General features: G+C 39.9%; 1 protein-coding gene across 1 annotated transcript in view; it reads right to left on the bottom strand.

Annotated features, from left to right (window-relative positions):
• LOC146547174 (transcription activator GLI2.L-like) overlaps positions 1 to 23,112 on the bottom strand; it is a 94,867-nt gene that overhangs the window by 14,730 nt on the left and 57,025 nt on the right. Inside the window, exons 4-8 of the mRNA XM_085265288.1 lie at positions 15,897 to 16,099; positions 13,283 to 13,465; positions 3,352 to 3,553; positions 2,732 to 2,924; positions 237 to 347 (exon numbers count right to left, since the gene is read on the bottom strand). Of these exons, the coding sequence (XP_085121414.1) occupies positions 237 to 347; positions 2,732 to 2,924; positions 3,352 to 3,553; positions 13,283 to 13,465; positions 15,897 to 16,099 (892 nt within the window). The remainder of the gene's footprint in view (positions 1 to 236; positions 348 to 2,731; positions 2,925 to 3,351; positions 3,554 to 13,282; positions 13,466 to 15,896; positions 16,100 to 23,112) is intronic.

Raw genomic sequence — 23,112 nt, 5'->3', positions numbered from 1 at the left:
CGTGACTTTTTTAAAAGCATTGTTAATGAGTGGCGCCAAAGTTTCTTTCAAAACTAAGTCCCGTCTTTCCACACAATGCCTCTTTCTAAAGAGTACTCACTCCTGAAACTACGTTCAGACTTTGTTGAGCAAATTATCTATTTACAGTTCAAGTCTCAGTTAACTCAAAGGTCATTTTACTCCATATAACCCTGATGCAAAGCAGTAAAACACATTTTTCTCTTATTCTTTCGTACCGGTGAACAGGGAGACGATGGCCTCAGTCCTTCTGCTTCAGGCTTGACCTTTGACCTTTTGGTGTTCATAGGGTCAACTGTGCTGCTGACGGCCGAGTCGCCTCTGTGGTTCTGAGGAGGGGAAAGATTCAGGATCAGACACCTTTAGATGTTATGCAAGAACATCTAGAACGGATTTAAATGAATTGAAGTAAAAGTTTATCTCCAGTAAAAATCCTGTTACTCCTGCACAATAATCATATTTTTACAGGAGGGTTACTGTAACCTAAAGTTCAAGATGTACGGAAGCCCGTGGAGGACAATATTACTATTTTGAGTGATTTATCTGCTGTTCTCCTTCTGTTTGTGTATATATTTATTGTTATTTATTTTATTTTTTGTTTGTTTTAATTTGTAATTTTCTTACTTTCTAACTTAATACTTTTTCTTACTGTATTTATTTATTGTTTTTATGCTGTTTTACATGTGATACTGGGTTATATAAATTACACTAACTTACTTTAAGTGCATTTAAGTTGAAATTTAACATTTTTTGCATTAATATGGTGTCACCCTGTGGAGTAGATTTAATATTATTTATATGAAATAGTGACAACAACAACAACAACAACAACAAGCAACCAAGACAAAACCCCACTAGAACAAAAATTAAACTATGCAAACATTTCTATATTTATCATAGAGTAATTCATATTCTCAGCTGAAAAACTCTCTAAAAAAGGCAAATCCAATTCAAAATATAACACAAGGCAAATCACCGGCCCCTGTTCCCTTCTGCAGGATCTACACGATGCCCTTCCTAACCTCTCACACAAACATCTGTAATCTGAGCCAGACTCCGAGATTAAACGACCAGATTAGACAGAGAAACCAAGTGTTGGAGTAGAGAAATGATGGGTTTGCCCCCGAGAGTTTACCGAGCATGTGCGGAGGCTGACACCGCAAATAAAAACACTGAGAGCGCCGTGACCCGGTGAGCGAGCGGAGGGCGGGATGATGACAAACAAAATCTACAGTGAGAACAAACAGCTGGAAACCGGAGCTGCAAAATTCAGGGTTCGGCTAAACAGTTATTTCAGCAGCTGGCATGGAGAAAAATACCTGGGGAACAAAAAGGGGGAATTTCCTGCAACCGCACAGAAATCAGAGGCTTCAATCATCCAGAAAGCTTCGAGTACACAAAACTCTGTCAGCTTACAGCTGTCTTAAACTTATATTATTTTCTCTGTTTATTTAAACTCAAACCAGACAAAACTGTCTTTTGTTTGAAGAACTTTAAATACTGATTCAAATATACGAGGCAGATGTTTACAGTCTTGTTTTTTAAAACGGCAAAAGAAATAAAAATGTATAAGAAATCTACAATATCTAGTAATGACAGTATTCAGATGTCGGTGTGTTTATGACTTCCACCTAAGAAGCTGTCATACTGTAAGAATAAACATTTTACGTCTGCTTAGTCAAAATAGAAAATTAACAACAGCCTTATAAGAATGTGTCAACAGAGCTGATGTTACTGAACCAGTGAAAATGTGCTTAAAAAATGACTTTTATAGAAGGAAAATGCAGCGACTACCAGAAACTGAGTACAAAAATGAAAAAATAATAATCCTTACTAGCAACAAATAAAAAGAGTTTAATGCTGAAAATCAACAAAAAATAGAAATTAGATTATTACTTCTGAAAAATGAATCCAGAACCAGGTCCTATGTGACAAGTTAAACAAAAAAGAACAAGTAGGGCTTTTTTAGCAATTTTTTTTTTTTTTAAATCTTTAAAAAGCATTTTTTCTTTAAAAGAGGTGGAAAACCAAAAGCTCTCATTCACTTCAAGATTATTTGAACTTGTTTCTAACAGAAACTGCTGCTAAATTCTGTCCAAATCAATATGACAGCATCTTCTATAGACACATATAAATATGTGAAGACTGGAAAATATACTGAAAAGGAAAAAAACTGAATCAAGTTACGGGAAAAAAATTTTTAGACTAAATTCTCAGCTTTGAGCATTCCTCAGAAATGTGGATGTGTTTAATTTTAGTCACACACCAGTTAATCAATCAATCAATAATTCAATCAAGCCATCTGTGAAGCAGAACTCCATAAAAGGTCCAGAGCACGTGGAGCGCAGACATCAAATAACATCCACACAATACAAAAATCATTTCTAACCTGCATCCTGATACTAACCTGAACCTAAAATTATCAGCAAATATGACTTTGTGTAGAAACTAAATGAATTAATAAAATCACTTGCAGTACTTCTAAAATAAAGTGCACTGGTTCTTACATTTATCCCTGTGTGATACCATATTTGATGGTTTTAAAGGTACAGAACAGCTTCCTTTAGCACAAACTCCTCTTTCATTTCTGTAAATTAGTTTTTTTTCTCCTGTACTGGAGAGGACATGACAGATCACACAGGAAAGCAGGACGGCGAGGGGCAATGAAATGGAGAAAATGATGCGAAGTGGAATCAAACCCTTGCCCCTTTACCTTGGATACCAGGTCGCTGTTGTGGGTGGAGGCAGGAAGCGAGGAGAGGCCGAGGGCCCCCTGGCGGGTGGTGAAGGTGGGCGGCGGCTGGATGAGGGGCGGAGTGTGGCCGAAGGCGCTGAGGCCTCGCTGCTGGGAGAGGAGCTGCTGGTAGGCCATGGGATTGATGGGGTGAGGGAAGGGGAAGGGCGGGCTGCAAGAGGAAATTTTTGTATAAAGGATTTTTGTATAAAAGAGAATCTCAGCGGTAAACATAAAACTTGATACTTATATTTACAATGAATAAATTAAACTTTGGTTTACTGTGCAGTTAACCTCCATTCTTTAATTATTTGAGGAAATAAAATTAAAAATGAAAATCAGAAAGAAAGAAGAAAAAACTTTGTGGCTTTTCCCTTCTGCAACATAACAACCAATCAGGAGAGAGAGAGAGAAAATCAGACACCTGAGCTGGAATAAACCTGTTCAGTCTGAGAAGGCGATCAAACACTGCAAGGGTTCAGTGATTGAGATAAAGAATCAAAACTTGTCTCATGAGAAGGTTTAAGTTCAGTGGAACTGAACCTTTGAGTGACAGATCCAGGTGTTACGTTATCTGACATCAGTGTGGGTGCGGATACCTGAGCCCGCCGACCGACAGGTGTCCGTAGGAGCTGCTGGCGGCCGAGCTGGAGCGTGAATTGTTGATGTATGCCACCAGGGAGTTGGGCGAGGTGCGGATCATCGTCTGGAGGTCGATGCTGGCGTCGGACAGCGGCGAGATAGACAGCGCCCTTTTCCTGCTGAGCCGCGGCGTCAGTCTGGGGCTTGAGAACCGCGACACTGTGGATGACACACAGGTGGGTGAACAGGTGATATTATCCATCACACTGGTAACATGTAGGTTAGCAGTGAGAGGAGTCTAAAGGAAAGACTCTTAAATCTAACGAGTCACTCTCCACCTGAATGCAGTCTACTTAGAATCAGCCTGTGTCTGCTGTTTGTGCTATTTTGGGGCGGAGGCATTAAAGCGGTGAGGGTGGAAGTGCATGCTTGCTGTGATGGATGCTGCTGCAGCATCGCTGTGACACCCAAAACCCCGCGGACTCACAACAGCCCTATCAATAAGTGCTCACAGCGAATATAGTAAACTATCTCTTCACTGACACAAACAGAGCCTGGCAGATATTACTGTAGATATTAGACAATAAACTCAAGCCTCAAGGATGCAGGAATTACACTGTAGAAGCAATCGTCTGGAATAAGTGACCTACATCCGACTGGATCTGTCCCAGTGACACAAATTTTAAATGGAGAAGGGTCGAGGGGGTTAGTTGTTGTTTGATTGCACAACACTGAGAAGAATCACCATGTTTTCAGGGTATTTCGCTTTACAACTCGCTTTCCTAAAATAAGTAAAGAACACTTTCAGTGGAGGGAGAATTCAAATAGTTGCAGGCTGGGTTTCAGTTTGTCTTTACATAGGGAATAAAGTATAACACTGATGCCACCTGGCTTTAACAGTTATGCATGCTGATGCTGATTTGCATAACATTATATGAAAACTGTCTTTACTGTACAGTCTAAGTCAGCGGTCCCCAACCCCGGGGGACCGCTACCAGTCTGTGAGTCGTTTGATACCGGGCCGCGAGAGTTGAGGCTCGGGTGTGAAATGTATGGGTTTTTTTTATCGTTATTTTTGTTAATCATTTTTATCATTAACTCGGTTTCCCTGGGTCTTTTCCCATGTGTTATGAATAAATCTTCTGTTTTTTTGGTACCAATACTGGCTTTATTTTTTTGTATTTATCCGCAACACCTTAAAGGTGAAAATATTGTCGGACATAAACCGGTCCGCTAATGTCCACTAGAGGTGGGCTCCAAAACTTAAAATGTCCAACTTAATTTCTTTAGTTCCAGCAGAAATAAATGTGTTTACAGCTTAATAAAAAAAAACATTTTTAGCCTATGTAGTTAATTTGCCCTCATGACAACTATACAGGGAAATAATTTTTTTTTATAATTCACCTATTTAAATTGCATTAAGGCTGTCATGTTTAGGCTGTGTGCAGGCAGGATGAGGACCCAAACGCAAGCTCACGGAGGCAGGAATGAACTCAAAACACAGTTTTATTGCTGACGGAAGTTAAGGCGATACAAAATAATATGAAACTAAACTGTGAAGTCATAAAGGAACTGACTCACGAGGAAACACGGAGGGGCACACAGTCATGAGGGAGACACAGACATAAATACACAGAGGGTTAACGAGGGAAGTGGGAGCACACGGGGAACACAGCTGACAGATAATCGTAATGAGACAGGGCAGGAGTGAACACAACATGACGCATACTGACAAGAGACTGTCAAAGTAAAACAGGAAGTACACAGAGGTTCAGACAGGAGGAGAGAGAGAGCACGGGGAGAGCACAGACATAACGGGCTGGGGAAAACACAAGGAGGGGAAACGAGGGCTCACAGATACACAGAGGGGCACACAGGGGGTAATCAAATAAGGAACATCTTAACAGAACAACCTAGGAACCACGGCATAAATAAAGAACAAAATACAAAACACACGAAAACTAAGAATACTGGGCCAACATGACATCGGCATTATTAGGTCGTGCCGCCTTGACTGACAGGGGCTTTAGCTGCTAACTGTCTGCTATGTTCCTGAATGGACCTCTAGACCAAGTTTAAAAGGATTTGTTTAATTTTGGTAATAAATAAAATCAGATCATCAGCATACAGTTATAAGCTGCGATCAGTTTGTTCCTTCTGGTGCACTTTTCATATGATCATCTGACAGATAATATGGCTTATTGTGTGGTTATTGTACTAACAGACCATCCCTCCAGTTTTAGTAAAATTCTGATTTTATTTGGCTTTTAATTAGGAAGAATCGGTGTCTGTGTTAGCTGATAACTTACCCTGTCATTCTGATAGGTTCATTTCTGTCTTGAAAAAAGCCAACACAGAGACTAAAACACTGACACTGGTCAATACCTTTAATCTAAAAACAGCTGTCATCACAATGGCACTCAATCAATTTGAGCAAATGGACAAAGGACCCCACATTTATTATGTCCATGTAGATAAGAAGCATCAGTAAATAATTTGTTTTTCTTACAAGGAAGCTAATATGCTAATAACAGGACTTAGTCCCTTGATGGCACATTTAGAACTGTAGTTAAACCATAATTTACATGCATCTATATGAAACTGTTTGTTTGGTGGTTGAAAGGTGCTGTTGCTCGGTTGATGTGTGTAATCTTTGAGTACCCAAAGTGCCTCATCCTACTGAGACATCCCTGATACTCACAGGCAGGTCACTTTACCATCTGTAATGGGTTGTATTTTATACAAATGCACTGCAATGAAATGTGTCCTTAATGGGCTGACACAAAGGTGAAGAATGAGGGAAACATATCCCCAGCATCACAGCGTTGACATGTATTTGGTGCTGTTTAAACAGTAATCAATAAAACTGACTTCTGCGTAAATCAGAAAAATTAGGGACATTTTTTAATCAATGTGTTTCTTGGTTGGATTTGGGAGAGTTTGACAGAGGTCAACATGTACTGGCTGTTTATTGTTTTAAAAATTAACATGAGAAGGGCTTAAATTACAGACAAATACATGGTTTTTTTCCCAAGTTTTCTTTTGGAGAAAAACCCTCATTTCAATTCTCACAGGCCTTAGAGTGAAGCAGGGAATTAGCCTCCTCTGCAGCTGTCTGATCATTACATTTCACAACTTTAGTCTTTAGTCCAAACATGTGTCTGCATGAAATCCAATGCAGCTCTCACATCTGCCCACATGTGGCGACCTCATTAAGATTCAGACACGACCAATCAATCTTCCCGCAATAATTCCTCGTAATTACTCCAGATAAACATCACCCAGTCTGGGTTGGACTTCACGATGCTAAATGAGGGCAATTTACAAAGAATTGATTTCAACTGCAAGGAAATGTATGCAGAACCATCTGATCGATCTCAGCTCTGACATGTAAATTCAGACAACAAAACTCTTCTTCAGGCAGGTAAAACAGGCTCCAAACTTCCTTTTTCTTTAAGTTGTAACACTGGGCGGACATACAGAACTCATTGCATGCTTAATTGTCATTTTTTTCCTAACCAGCTAGTCCAGAAGACAATGAGAAGCACACTGACTGTATTTAGGTGTTATGGTTAAATAATAATGTTTAATGTGACATAAGTAAATAAACAGATTTTAAACGATTCAGCCTGAGACTATAGATATTTTTTTCCTATGAAGTCAGAGTGAGTCAATCCCCACAAACTGTATATAAAAGATGTCAGTAGCCACTATGATGTCACCCATGTATTTCTGGCATGGTGAACCCTTAAAGTGAGCAGACTGAACAATCTCCATGTTGGGTTTCTGAGTCAGACCACATTTGAATGAAAGGATGGGAAGAAGTTATGAGCTAATGCTGGTTGGTATAGCTTGGCTAGCAAGCTGCACCCATAAACTGTAACGGTGCATCACATAGATTAGCACAATTATTTGACAAATTACGGTATCAGCAATATTTATAATTAGCACTATTATCCTGAATGACATCTGTTACCGCTCATAAACTTTTCAATTCTTTTTTTCCCTAAAAGATCTTGTGTCAGTGTCTCCCTCTCTGCAATCTTGGAATCTCTGAGCTCTGTCAATGAAATGGTGGTAAACTCAGATATGCACGTTATATCACGTTTCCCTGTGAATTGGATTAAAAAAACAAAGAAAAAAAAACAGCCCAATGCTGAAGACAATACTTCAAAATATGAGTTAACAAGCTCATGGGTGACATCATGGTGGGTATTACCATGTATAGAGCTAAGCCTCTGGGAAGATTCAAATACGTTTTCTGAAACCCTGGTAATGACTACAATGTGGCAGGTTAATCTGGTCTTAATCTGCAACATGCTGTTTTTAGGCTAGTCTACATAGTGCACACAGCCATATCTGTTTGCTGCTCAAAAACAAATGGAAGCCTTAAAAGTTGCCCTTTATTTTTGCACATCAAATTACCAAATAATAACAGTGAAAGAAGCTGGTATCTTCCTCAAAGATGGGAATATTTAAAAAATGTACATTTAAAGAAAGAGTTTATCCATGAGTTTTCCACCACTGACGGTGGCTCTAATGTTCTCAAAAACTGAGTTAATTAAAGCACATTAAAGCATTGTATTGGACACCTGACACTAAATGCTGCTTGGAAAAGGGCTGTTAAGATAAATGTTAAAATCTGTCCTTGTTCCTTACAAAGAAACAGTTGGGGGGACTCCTGGAGCACATCTGGTTCACTTCCTGTCACCAAGGCTCAGAAACTAGAGGCTCTGACGTTGAGCTTTTCCTGCGACAGCGAGGAGCTCGGCAAGCAATTAATTCTGCTTTGTTTGCTTTCACTGCCGTGCTTATTAACGATGGGGCTCAGAGGGTCTTTCCAAGTATGTCCTGCAGCATATGTTACCTGTTTAAAGACTTGAGGAGGAGGAGGAGGCATCTTTATGCTGGGACATATGGAATTTGAATGATGATCTAACAAATCCACAGAAGAGGAAAAACATTTCCTCGATTCTCGAGGGACATCTTAGCTCTGGAGGTTTGTTACTGTTTGAGGGGCGGCCGGTGTTGCTGGATGCTAATTTGGACATTTAACCAGACGAAGCTCAGATAAAGCCCAGGTTGATGCTGATGCTGATGGTGGTGGTGGGGGTGAGGTTTTCTTTTTTTTCCTACTGTTATCGGTGATGGCGGCAGCGGCTCGTATGACGCCGTTCAGGACTGGCAGCCATATTCATCTCTGTTACTTCCTCTCACCTCTGGGGAGATGTGTTTATTAATGTGCCACTTCCACTGATAAATGGACCAATGGAAAACCCCGGCTCGACTTGCTCGCCGCTGCCACTGCCGCCTCCCCCACTTCTCCATTGTGATTTATATTAGAAGCTGCTTTGGGGAGGGGGGGGGGGGGGGGTGAGGTGTGTTGAAAACATTTTGGGGAGGGGGGGGGCTCTCAATTAAAGGAAAGTCATAAACTTTAGATAAAAATCAATAAGCTGCTTAAACTTTCGATTATTCTGGAGTCAAACTTTGACATAAGCACTTAAAAAAACTCACAAGGAGTCTGTCAACTATGACATCTGTTAATTTTAAATAAACATTTAAGCAAAAGTGACTAAATGATAGCCAAAAATATTTTCCTTATGTGAGCAATAAATATGAGGAAAACCAGTCAAAGATGCTTCCCAGCTAGAAGCGAATGTTTGGCCCAGATGTGGCCCACATCTGCAGTTTTCTTTGGCCTTGAATGACTGCATAAACATGGGGTTAGCATGGCTGCCACAACGCAGCCAGAGGTCAAGGATGTTCTGTTTTTGAGAAACGACACTCGCCAGCACGACAAGTGCCAAAAGAAGCCCGGATTAGGCCCAGATGTGTCGGCTCTCTGGGTTAACTTTACATGATTGCACTTTGCACATCTCTCATTCTGGAGCTAATAAAAAGACACCAGACCATCAACCATGAAAACGTGTAACAGATGAGTAAATTCGATGCCTAAAAAAAAGATGACCTTTTCTCATGAAAATAAAGATGTAATCACTATAAAATAAAATCTCATGTTATGACTTTGCCAAGTTTCTGTTCTTTCACCTGCAGCGTGAGACTGTTTTATTTGTAACAGAAAGTTTTTAAATCATTATAATATAAACAAGTCAAACTGAAGACAAAACTGATCTGATGGTGTGAAAGATTACGTTCAAAAACATAAAAACTTCGAGCTTACTTATTCAACATGAAACTACCACAGATGGTGTCAAAGATAGGGAGACACGAGAGGAATTGTTCACCCACACACACACAAAACTGATTTAAAGATCTTAAAACAGAAATTAGTAGATCTGCTGCATGTGTTGAATATCTCCACCTTGAATCTTTACTCAGCTTTAACAAAGCCCCAAAACAAACCAATCAAAACCTTCTGATACCAAAAGCCTGGTAACAGATTTGCGGAAAACTAAATATTTGTAGGACTGAGTGCAACCACAGAAGATGAATATGAAGAAAGCATCTTAGACAGCATTCCTGTTAGACAGATACCTTATGTGTTGCTTCTTTTGAGTAGTTTTTCTCAAACATCACCAGCTTTCCTCACCTCATTTCTAAGAATGGAAATATTTCACCGTGTTTGGCAGGTAGAGTGATCTTGCTGCTCCCTGCTCACAGTTTCAGTGAATATCTTAACAATGACATTTTGGCGAGACGGAGCCAAACGTGCTTTTCGTTTGCTTTGGCTCCTGCGCCTGCATAGTGTTTCGGGACGGCTGGAAACTGAGTTATGACAGCTTTAGTGAGCGCGGCTGGCCGGCTTCACACTGCTGGCAGCCTGCCTTAGCTCTCAGCAGCACAACTTTGGCCTCCAACACCATAACACAGCGAGCTCATTCACAAGCCTGTGGGGAAGAGTTTAACCCACGCTGACGGCTCGTTGAGCGGCTCAGCAGGCAACCGTATCACTCACTGTAAAACTTGGGGTGAGGCCTAAAGTCACCAGTTATTTTGTACATTTATATATTGTATTTTTATATTTAATTTCAGATGTGCTCTGTTTTCAGTGTCATTGTGGACCTCATAGATTGGTTGCAAGTTACAACCTGGAGTTCTCCTTTTCATTTTACAGCCTCAGGATACTCCAGCAAGAAACCACATGTAAAGGTTTTAGAAATGTAAAGACCTAAAATTCCCACGCAAATGTGTTGTTCTGTCCTTTAAGCTCATTATAGTTCATTTATAGAGGAAACATCACTGTGCTTTCTTCTATGAGTTCAGACTTCCTGAGCTGCTTTGGAATTTACATATATTACTGGAAAGAAGAAGGTGAGAATGATTGTTCCAAGCAGACAGCAAATATATGCAGCAGTCACACACGACCTGGTTACTTAAAGGTAGACTTTTAACATAAGTGTGTTTACTGTTTCAAAATACTTTAAAATCCAAATCATCCAAAATTAATGAAAGACATCTATGTGTTGACGAGAAATCAAATGGAAGCTAAACTGGTGACAATCTTTACTTTTGTATAAAACCAGTTAGTAGCACAAGATGTTGCAGCGAGTAAGTATAACCTTTACTTAACCAGGTAAGTCATGAAACACACGAGGTCCTGAAGAATCCTTTAAAACCCTTTTGAGCAAAACATGGTGGATGGTTAAAATGTGTAACTAGTGCTGTATAGAATATTACTAAAGAGTGTATGAACAGCTATGCAGCAATGAGAGACTATCCAATGTCAATGAAGGTCACCAACTTCGCCACATAGCTGTTGGAATTATCAGTCCCATCACTGAGGCAACAAATTAACAATAAATTAAAGCAACTTCCAATGGAAAAGTATCACATGTGACCGGGTTACCAAGGCAACCACTGGCCTGAAATAAGTACTGGAAACCAGCTACCAGCTGAAAAGCAATGCATAAGCTTATTGCTTTGATGAGTATAGAGTAAGCTGCTTTTGTTTTGTTTTGTTTTTTATTTAAACTTTAATTGAAAGGGAAAATTGCAATATTAACAAATGTTGCCTTTTGATGCATTGCTGCAAAGTTAGCTTAAAGACAATTTATATATGCAGTCCCTTGGCAGGTTACAAATGTTATCCATAATTGCACTTCAGATAAATCAATCTAAATCCATGAGTAGCATTGGAATAACTTTTGAGACTTTTCTGAAGCGTAACATCAACTAGTTTCTCAAGGTTTGCTTATTAAGCATGTGCCTAGAACAAAACCCAATAAAAAAGCAAAAAAATAAATATATACGTGCATTCACACCAGACACGAGAGTCAAAAACAGGCCAACAATAATATTTTTTTAAAAATCAACAGCTCTCATACTCTCACACTCCAGTTTTGTTTTTAACACTTCCAGCACACCTGCTCGGGATTATGACCAATAAAAAATATATATTGATGGGTACCCATAACTTTTTTTTCAAAATTCTGAGATTAAAGTCAGATTTCTACTAGAAAATTTTAGATTTCTGACAGAAAAAGCCAGATTTATGAGGAAAACAACCAGAATTCTATCTTTCGCCTCACAATTCTAGAAAAAGTCATCTCTTATAAAGATTTTTTTTCCAGAGGAACCTAATTCTCTCCCTGCTGTGTTTTTATATGAGTCTTGTGGCACACAGTAGTTATGTAAAGCACCTAGAAAAGCAAAGGTGAGTAAAGGATGAGCAGGAAGATGGCCATAAATATCCTACAACCCAGTTAGAAATTTACTGTATGAGAAACACTAACAGGAAATGTCACATCTGTGCAAGTGCAGAGGCGTTAAGCTGGCAGGTATTATCACAATGACTCAGACAGATGAAGTTTTCTGGTGTTCATCACCAGGACTTCCCCTCCACCATTAGTCTCACTCTCAGACACGGGTACCCTTTTAAGGTGCAGAGCAAAGCGCCGGATCAAAGCAGGCATCCATTACATTAAATATACCTACTGCAGCCAAATGTGCCCCACAGTGGAAATATCACAGCACCACAATAAGTCCTCCATGTTTACGGAAAAGTGCTGGTGGAGGCCTGGTGTGGAGGCGAGCTGCTCAGCACATGTCCAATACCTGAAGCCCTTCAGATGTTTGAAGATGTTTGACATGAAAAATGTACACAGGGCTTTTTTATTTATACACCTCTCCTGTGATCTCTGTTTCATCTCCAACGTGATACGAATTTCATCTCCCTAATCGGGGTCAAAGCAGCTCATTGGGTAGAGCCGGGTGGGCTGGTGGGAAAAGAGACCTTTCTACAGTCCGCTTTAGTCAGCTGGATGAACTGACTTTTCACGTGATACAGGATTTGCCACCTGAAATAACGCTCACAACACGGTAACACCCCAAATAACCTATAAAAACACATAAGATACACAGATACACTGTTTGTTATCAGAAGTATATACAACTCAGATTAGATACACTTGTAGTTTGTGATTCATCTCCCAAAGAAAAGACAAAACAAATAAGATAAACTTAGAAAAACTTAACTGAAATGTTGGTTTACTTTTTTTTTCTATACATTGGATTGGAAAGTCAAAATCAACAATATGAAAAGCCAAAAGAGGTTCAAACGTAGGTTTTATTTCAACTTTAAAACTGTTTCCACACATTTTCACCATTTGCGTAAAGCATACGGTGGCGTACATTGTCACTCATATCCTTGATATTTTAAAGCCCCCTTTCCTTTCTTTTTTTTTACACCCAGGTGACCTGTTTGGGGCAAAAGGCCGAAGTTAAATAGAATGTATGGGTGCATCACTGCTGTAAAGCTGGACATTGTAATATGGCAGTCTATGGGGACCGACTCGGTTTTGGAGGCACCTTCCACTGGTAATGACAGAAACTGCAGTTTCACATTTTTTCATTTACTGTCATCGTACTATGTCTGAACTTCTTAGCCTAAAAATCACAGGAATCCAGAAAACCAAAACTAGGGGCTTAGAGAAGTTAGGAAACTGCAGCTGGAAACCTTTCAAGTCAAATCTCAGAGGTACTCACCATCAATGGGAGCGATGTAGTCAGACAGGTGGGCCCCCGCCGTGGCCCCGGCCCCTTGCATGAGCAGCTCGCTATAGGGGCTCCGGTGGCTCGCCATTAGGTGATAATACTCAGCCGGACTGGCTCCAGGTGGAGGAGGAGGAAGTCCAAACAGCCCACGGTCTTTCAAATGCTCGTGGGCCACTGCAGGAGCAAGCAGAGAGGGTGCGAATGAGCAGAGTTAAAGAAAGCTATGAGAACAGGAAATTAGGACAGGGAGGATAGATGGATGCAGGGATGGAGTGAATGGCTAAACAGGAGGAGGGAGGGAAGGGGGAGAGGGGCAAATTCCTGGTGCCTCACACTGAGGGGATCTCTGAATGGGGAGAGGGGCCAGTGGGGTGGAGCTGGATCGCTGATGTGCAACAGCCCGTGTAGGTGCTCCCACCCACCAACCCCCCATTTCTTCAGTCACACAAGGAAAACAAGTCTTTATGTTGTTGGTGTATGTTAAGGTCAAAGACTCTGGAGTGTAAATATTAGTTCTGATTTACTGATTATTTTGATGGACAGTGGAGGAACTTTCACATCATGAGTTTAGTTACCTAATTTCACTACTTTTTCTTCAGTTTTTAAGGTGGTTGCAGCCACTTAATTAATCTGCCAATTAATCTAGTTTATAGATTTTAAAGGCAGCCTACAGCTACTTTATAATGCAAACTCGTGAATCGTATTGGTGTTAACATCTGCACATAGTAAGATCCTTTTAAATGTGTCAGCACCTCAAAGTCTGAATTATGAATCTGTTTTTCTCCTCCACGTCCTCACATTGTGTCTTGCTCCCTTTTTTCAGGCTCTCTACCTCCTGCTCGAGTCCTAATCGATCTTTCAGACGACATCAGGCCTCTGGGCGTAAAAAAGAGCAGACGCCGTGCTCGTGCTGACTTCATAGCTGAAGTAGCTGCCCTTAATTCGCCCTCACAGGATCACATTTCCACCTTAAAAACTTCTGAATGATGACCAGAGAGCTAGTTAATCAGATGAAGCTGTGGGAAAAGAGACGCAGTGCAGGAAGAGAGCCAGCAGGTTAAAAACTGCAGAACCTCCGAAAAACAAAAAGATGCTTATTTAAACGGGCTCCAGTTGACTTTTTTTCACATATTACATTTCTTTGTTGCCAAAGTATCCTTTAACAGCGATGTGAAAATAACAGGAAGTCACATCTCCATGCTGAGGTGAATAAAGAGGTCACCTGGAAGGCTAGCAGTCTTCATTTCCAAACTCAACACCTTGTCTTTCAACAATCTTTACTCCTTCGGTGCAGCTTTATCACGGGCCGATCTCAGGCGCGGCTGCTTATTTCACATTAAAAGGTTTGCCACATTACCACTGACAGACTGTAAAAGAAGATTTATACCCCGTCCCACCACCGCGCTCCAATCTGTTATTGTAATTCAGCGCTGAGGAAAGAGTTGTCATCACGTCCGGGTAGATTTTGAGGAGGGGTGGGGGGTTGTTGAGGGTTTGCCAGCACTGTTTTATCAATTTCAACTTAGTGTTTCTAAAAGAATCCTCTTAGTATCAATGTGGAAGGATGAGGAGGTCAAGGTTTCCCTGCAGAAAGACCCCAAAACATGTCACCAAACACTTCAAACCCAGACTGCCAACTGAGTCACAAGTAGTTCCTTCTAAAATCACAATATTACTTAACGATGCTCCAAAGGAGTTTTCAACCAGTGGAAATAAAACCATAAAGTGTTATGATAAATACAAAATATAACTAGCCTAACATGCTTGGAGGTTATTTGGGTTGAAGGTTAAAGATATGGCTTCATATCTTTGGATTTATTCAAAAGAATTTAAAATATCTACATTTTTAAAAAGATACTTCTCATACACTAGTTTTTGGCTTGGTTATGGTACATTCAATTGGTATACTTTTATTCATATAGCTCCAGCTCACATCAAAAGTCACCTCAAGGCACTTATATTGTAATGTTAAGAGCCTGCAGTTTGGTTTCTTAGAAAGAAACCAATTAAAAATGTATTATTAGTTTTTATATTTGGCTTTTAGACTGGTTTTGTCCATGGTTTTGAATGGCATTTGACTGGATTTTGGAGTTGGTTTCACACTTGGATTAGATAAGCTTCAGTTTAGCTGGGATTTGTTTTTGATTTCAGCTTAAAGACTAGTTAGACATATTAAAATGGTTACATGTATCCACAATTAGAAGGAGACAAAGCAAATATCCTTCTCCAATACCTGATAATCTGCAGAGATCCTCCAATAAGTGATTTGTCCAAAGCGTGAATGAATTATGAAAATGCACAAAAAAATATTAACTGACTCGTATTTGTTTTGTCTGCCAGCTTGGGAAGATGGCAGTGAAAAACAGTTATATAAAAGTAAATAAGGATTTTAAGGTCCTGAAGTTAAACTAAGGCAAAGATGGTAAAATGTGTAAATGATGTATAAAGCTTAAAAATCCATTGAAATAATGTTACATTTTACAACAATATAGATTGAATTTGTCCCCTGAAAACTGATTGGACAACGTGGAAGAGTAAAAGCAGACAGAGAAATAAATGTCTTTCTTTGTCTCATAGATAAAAAAGAGAAGATGGGTGAACTTACAGTCCGCAGGGCTGAGTCCTCGGGCCGCTGAGATCATGGATAGGGTGGGGCTGCTGTGCACAGAGCGCAGGTAGTGCTCCATGTGAGGGCTGACATAGGGGTGAGGCGGGCTGAAGGGAGAGTCACCCGTGGCCACTGCAGCTGGCGAGAGGCGAATCAGGGAGATGTCGGAGATGACGGGGCTGCCGGCCAAACCTGCAGGGCTGGAACAGAAAAGACAAATTATATGCAAACTGCTGCATACTGCAGTTGATCTTTACACTTCTTTAACCCAATCAGCAACCAGCTCCAGAGGTTATGTTCACACTTTTGTAACAATGGAGCAAAGACGAATTGGATATACAAACATAATACTTGTTAGCTTCCAGATTTAGGATCTCCCCCCTTAAAAGCTGCGTGCCATCAACATGAAGCACGCTTTGACACGACCACCTGAAGCGCCCTCGCACTCCACAAACTCCTGCGGTGACGGTGAGTAATCCACCTGCGAACCCAATCCTCCCAGCATCCACCTCAGTGTACACAGAGTGTTGAGAGTGATATCACGTCTAACGCGGTTCCTCTATCGAGCTTTTGATCTGGGAGAGGAGGAGGAAGGGGTGAGATCAGGGTCATGGGACGAGCAGACAGTGGGGGAGGAAGTGCTGCACGGCGAGGAGAACAGCCTCTACAGATTACACTTGTGTCCACGGGGCATTTTGTGGGCGTCTTTCACCTGTGTAAGGTTATCTGGAAGACGGCTGATTCTGCGGTTTTGGGGAAGATGAGCCTGATAAAAGAATGCAAAGCTGACACCTTTGTCCTGAATCTGTGAACTTCAGAGTTACACAAATATATGCACAAAAGTATATTTTTACTAAATGTGAAGTGAGCAAGCTTTGAAAAACTGGAGATGTTCTCAGAGTTCTTCTGTCAGATTTGCTTGTCACAGTCATTTCATCTCAGACTGACACCATGAGGTTCAGATCAGGGCACGATTTTTGGATTGCATGTCTGTACTTGGTTTTACACATGCCATACACTGCTTTTGCACTTGGTTTTAGACAAGCTTCCACTTTGTCTTTGATTTAAGATACGTTTCAGACTTTGTAATGCCAGGTTTTATTCTTGATTTCATATTTAGGTGTTAACTTGGCTTCGGACTGCTTTGTGCATAGTTTAGACTGTTTTTGACATTATTTGAGGTTTTTTCACTCTCACTGTTGTCTTCGGTCTTAGTTTCATACATTTTTGACTAGATTCATTCTAATTTGGACTTTGTTTTACACTGTGGTTTGAACTTGGCTTTAGATCAGGTGTTGGACTAATTTGTTTATCTTATTTTATTCTTCCTTTTTATATGATTTCTAACATGGCGTTGCACTTCATTTCGAACCTCTTTGCACATGGTTTTGGATTACATACGGACTTTTATTTTAGGTTTTTCAGCTCACCTTTGGGCCATTTGGGACTTGGCTTTGGAGATTTTTGCTGGGTTTGGCTAAAACAGCTGGATTTTCAGCTGTTTTAAACTAGTTTCTTGACGTGTCTTTGGTCCTCACATACTTTTAGCCTGGTTTTGCTCCAGTTTAGAGTTGGGTTTTAGACTCATTTTGGAGTTGGTTATCTTATAATTTTATTTTTGACTTTGTATTTGGTTTAGGACTTGACTGCAGATTTAGTTTTGAACTTCATAGTTTTAGGACTGGCTTTTGGCTTGATTTCACTTTATTCTTCACTTCGTCTTTGGATTGTGACTCAGGTTTGGGCTCATTAGAATTCCACTGGTTCTGGAGCATTTTGTATAAGTTGGAGCAAAAGTTGTATGGATTTGTTGAAGCAGAACTTCCTCGAACAATCAGAAAACAGTACTCACTGGATGCACTTCCAGTTCTGTCAGTACATGTATAGCTCTGTAACGGGCTTCATTGTGTTGAGTTGCCAGGCTTTTTTCTATGCTAGGTGTGGCTGTTCCTGGTCTATCTTGGCTATGTCCTCAGTGATAGTATTAAACATATCTATAAAATAAAATACAGCAGGTTTCCAAAGTGCTTGGAAGTCCAGAGGGGCTTTGTCAAAGTGGTAAAAATCAATGAGTAATTCAAGAGAAAGAGAGAGTTCATAGTTTGAAGGTGCACTTTTTGATTAAACCATAGCATGTGTTTTAAAAAATAGAAATTTTATCCTGAAAGCCAATGGTTAATGGAGAACATGATGCAGGAAGAGAAAATAAAAGTTCTATCATCAAGTATTAATTGAACTAAAATGTGCTGATCTCATGTTTCACCACGACAGCGGAATTTCAAAGAGTCGCTGCCAAAGTCAATCATCGGTGTCAGCAAAAACCTCTCGTGAAGGAGGAAAGTTTCTCAGCTAGATGAAAAGAATTCTTTTATTTCTTATTAACCACAGACTCAAAAGACCTTTCGGGGTTTTGACCAATTTCAAAGTTAGAAATGTCAATAAAACTACTGAACATTTAATCAAAATGAAAAAGTTCTTATCATTATTCATTCAAGTGGTTTGAATCTGAACCCACAGCTGATGTTTCAGTCAGTCATCTCCACATCTGTGCGACGACCTCTGCTTAACGTTCACCAAATCTTTTCTATCTCTCACATGGCTGCTTCATTAAAAATACACTCTCTCCCTTGTCCGTCCATCCAACAAAGACTTGACTGCCTCACAGCCAGAGCGTTGGATTGCATCACGACTGAGGCAATGTTTTTCTGTCTCCCCATGCACACGATAAAGATCTGATTTTCCACCCAAAAACATAATCAGCCCCTCGGTCTGTTTGAAATATTAACACTCTCGTCATGTAACAGCCTGAGGCCTGTCTGTCTTTGAATCCAGCCTAAGTTGGGTTGTTTACCATGATAACAAGCTCCTCCAACAATCACAGTCTGAATCAGATGAGAATATAAATATTTCTCTCTTTAAATCTAACCTGAAAGCTTTGTTTAAGAACACTAAGAGCTAGTCATGTAATATTCAGATGTTCAGAAGGTGCCAGCAGGCTGCAGGTTGAGCACAATGCTCCACCTTCGAAGCGTGTCCTGGTTTGGCGCCATGCAGCAGGCTGAGACAGGAAGGAGCCGCCCGGGAGAGGCGGAAATAGGTGGTGGTTACAAAGAGGATCCCTGTCTTCTGTCTCGTGAGAAAAAAATGTAATCTTATGGTATACATCTCAGTTCTTCAAATTATACTGAGCGCAATTTGTTTTATGCATCGGGAGACTTTTTTCATCTACTGTTACTTCTTTTACAGCTGCTTTTCTATCTGCAAGCATTCAAATCTGATCTAATTCAACTTAAATGTACAACACACATTTCTGAACTCTCAAAAGTTTTTACATCACTGCATGCAATGAAGCGGCAACTTCTTCAACTGAAAAATGCAGCGCCGCAAAGAAGTGCAGTTCCTCTAATGGCCACTTGAAACCGGCTTTAAAGGTAAGTTAGTGCTCACAGATATTAAAATGTTAAATTTTACAGTAGAAGCAATCAGGCCATTAACTGCAGGCAAAATACACTGCAGTGTCATTTTAACCTGGCAAAGTTCATAAATTTGACTTTTATGTCTGATGATTTCTGAGACTGTTTTTGCAAATCTAATGCTTTCTATGTAAAAAATAATCTAATTTTAATTTTAGCACAAATTAATGACTTTAAACTTGAAATTCTGAATGTTTTCTCTGATTATCACCCCCTCTGCTCTGTTTTTAGCTTACAGTGCACTATTATGCATTATTATACACATTAATCTTTACCTAGCTAAAGAACAGAAGTATAGCAGGATGTGGGACACAGTGCAACCAGCATGTTTTTCTTATCAACAAAGACTTCAGGTCCATTTAAATGCTCTCTTAGAGGAAATCTGCCAACCAGTTCTTTTACCGGATAACGGCAGATTCAAAACGCCATATCAGCAGCAGCCATCTAGGTTGTTTTTTAGGCCTACTCTATATTAGATAAACGGCTGTGATTGGCCTGGTTTGAACAGGAGGAGGGCCAGAGGCATTCTGCACATAAGCTCTTGGATTCGTCTGGTTCCCAAGTTGTTAGTGCTGCTGATGGATCATGAAGTTAGACAATAAAAAACAGCCGAGCCGTGATTGCTCCTGTGTTTTAAAAAGCTTTTAAACTGGAGGTAACAGACTGGCAGACAGACTCTGAAACATCAGTTTCACTGAGTTGATCTCTAATGCTATTATGACTCATTTCTGCTTAATTTTTCACAGTTAAACCTCCACATGAACAGCATATCTTCATATCTTGTCTTTTGATCCTCAAAAACTCCTGTGCAGTAAAAGATGCATCTGAGCTATATGGACTCTTCTGCATCCTTCTGTTTATTTTTGTTTTATTTGTGAGTGTGTGCGTGCACATATACATGGATGACACCAGAGATGAATTACAGTGTGACAGTGACTCTCGTCTCTGGTGTCGGGCCCGGCGAGCTCTCTGATTTAGATAAATCATGCCGTGCAGCAGCGCGCCACTGAATAAACTTCCACTGTAGGTTTATGAGTCTGCTGCGTGAAGCAGACCTCTCAAACTTAACAGGCAACAATGCCCCCTCCACCTCCTCCACCATCGCCAACCTGAAACCCCCAAACGCCTCATGAGGTAAAAGAAATGACCTAGATACAAACAAACAGAAGATGGGGCTGCAAATCACGGCCTGCTTCAGAAGTCAATTCATCATTTCATCCTCAGTTTGTTTTCTCTTTAAAGCTTTGAGGAGATTTATTTTATTTATGAGCGTTTCTAAAAACCAAATTTTAATGAAGTATGGATAAGTTTAGAAATTGAGTCTACACACTGATGTGTAGAAGTTGTGTTTATTGTTAAATAACATTTTTCTGGATGTCTTTCTATTAAATATTAAAACTGTGTTTTCCATTTGACATGTGAGGCAATGACAAATAAATAATAGAAATCAATGTTAACAAGCAGATGTAAGCCTAGCTTTAAATTGAAATTGAAAAAAAAAAACTTTGAGAAGCTTTTTTCTGAGCTGAAAAATTGTATGGACAGAGGTACCGTTTTAACATGAACATTGTATTCATTTTTGTTATATAGCTGTGAAACTGTGTCTCTTAGGTATCTGTTAGTTGTGGTGTGCCACAGGAGTCTGTTTCTGGGCCACATTTATTTTCTTTATATATGTTGTGCTTTCAAGTAATTTGAGTTACTGCTGAAGACACCCTGATAAACTATTGGCTCAAATTGTTGTCATAAATATTTTGTACTTGTAAATCAAATGCTTAGTTAGTTTTGTAACCTTGTAAACCAAAATATCTGAAAACTTTATGTTCGTGCATCTATAGATGAGAATTTGTGTGTGTAAAAAAATTTGTTTGCGAAAAATATTTGCAGAAGTTACAAATTCTTTTTGTTAAGGTCTGGTTACAGACACAAAGCAAAAAACTACTCTGCGCTTCCCTGGCTGTGTGTGAGTTTCAACTTACGAGTACGAATTTTGACCCAATTTTTCTTCCTTTCAGCTGATTGGTCAATGTCATGTCGATCACAAATTTGACAAATTTACAAAACTCAGTTCTAAGCTGGATGGACAGTATTTTTTTTCCAAATGAACAGACTGAATCATCAAAATGAAATTAGTCACCCGAAACTAGCTGAAACTTGCTAAAAAATACTGTGTTTAACTACTAATTACAAACTGTTATCTCAGATGGTGAAAGAGTTTCAACAAGAATCTTTTGGAACAATGGTAGTACTAGCTTAACAAAGAGCAGGCTATTATCTCACTACAACTGATCACAAATGAAGGAGGGAAAATCTGAGTCGAATTTTTAACACACATACTGTTAGCTCATCAAGAAGACACTAAAAGCAACAGGAAGCATTTAGCTTAATTTAACACAAAGTCCATGTCTCATGAGCTGCTGTAACTCCTCGCTTATCTTTTTCCAGTGTATAAGGTATAGAAGGGAAATTTCTTGTTGGGTTCTAACTTGAAAATCTCTGTCATTAGCTGGTTCTCTGATAAAATTATGACTTTTGGAAATCTTGGTATCAGCTTCAATATTAATTTCAGTTTTGTCCAGCACATCATGAGTTTAGCATCTACAGACACAAAGGCATCTAAAAAAAACCATCCAATCGAACAGAACTGAGATGCTGGGCTTTTAACCAGGACAGAAAGAACTGAGTTTAGTATTTTACAACTTTCATTACTCTCCATTGCTGCAGAAAAAATCTATTAACAAATGTCTTGGAACAAGAATTCTGATCTTTTTTTCCATGTTGTCTGAGATCAATTTCCCCTTATTCTACTTTGGCTCCCCTGAAGAAGGCTTTCCATCTGTCCAGTCTCATACATACTGATGCATGTCCATAAAGTGGAGATTTTCTTCATTTAAACTGGAAAAACTTCCCATCTTTAGCCTGGATGGTCTGGAAATGGCAAGATGTTAATTATTTCTAATGCCTTAAATGGCATGTTTTCTAGCTACATCTCTGAGAGGTTTGTAGTTTGAGTCAAGCAACCAGCAGAAAAATAACAGGACCCTAACGTCTGGAACGATCTCCAGGAACTCAGATTGGTAGTGTAAAAAACTTACTTTAAAGTTAAAGGAAAGTTGATCTTAAAAGCAACTTCTAGGGTAAAGACTTTCCTGATTTTGCTTGAGTTTTAGTCTTTTGTTATATCTTTCTTAAGTTTTATTTTCTTGCCCCTGTGAATCACTTTGTAATGTGGACTGTGTCAAAGTGCCGCACAAGCAGGTAAACTGTAGAGCAGGAGGAAAGTGTCCTTCATTGCCCCATCTACAGAACTAAAAATGTCTTCTCAAAAAAGTTACTTTGTTCCACCAAAAGTTTCAATATGTAGATCTGATCCCTGCCTTATACATGATGCTGTTTGCAGACTCGCTCCGTCCGCAGAGACACCATCACGGAGGAGGAAGTGTTCCTCATCTGCAACCTTCTTGCCTACTGTCATCTGCCGGCAACAGCGAGGGAAGAAAAAGCGTCCTGTGCATCCGGTGGAGGGAAAAAAAGAAGAAGCTTTCCCTCGGCTGCTTTTTATGACAGGCCTGACAAAATAACCAGCCCTCTCATTACGGTATATGCAAACAATGATAAAGGGGACGGCGGCAAGATGTCATGTTAGACAATCAAGGAGGGGACCTCTGACACGCTGCCACGAGTGTGTAATAAAGTGCCGCGGCAGGCGACAAATGACACCGCACTTAATTTGCTGCGCA

The sequence above is a fragment of the Mchenga conophoros genome, linkage group LG23 (assembly GCF_057382185.1).
Source record: "Mchenga conophoros isolate Kocher_MC1m ecotype Shallow Benthic linkage group LG23, M_conophoros_male_GT1.1, whole genome shotgun sequence".
Lineage (NCBI taxonomy): Eukaryota > Metazoa > Chordata > Actinopteri > Cichliformes > Cichlidae > Mchenga > Mchenga conophoros.
This window is presented reverse-complemented; position numbering and strand designations above follow the sequence as displayed.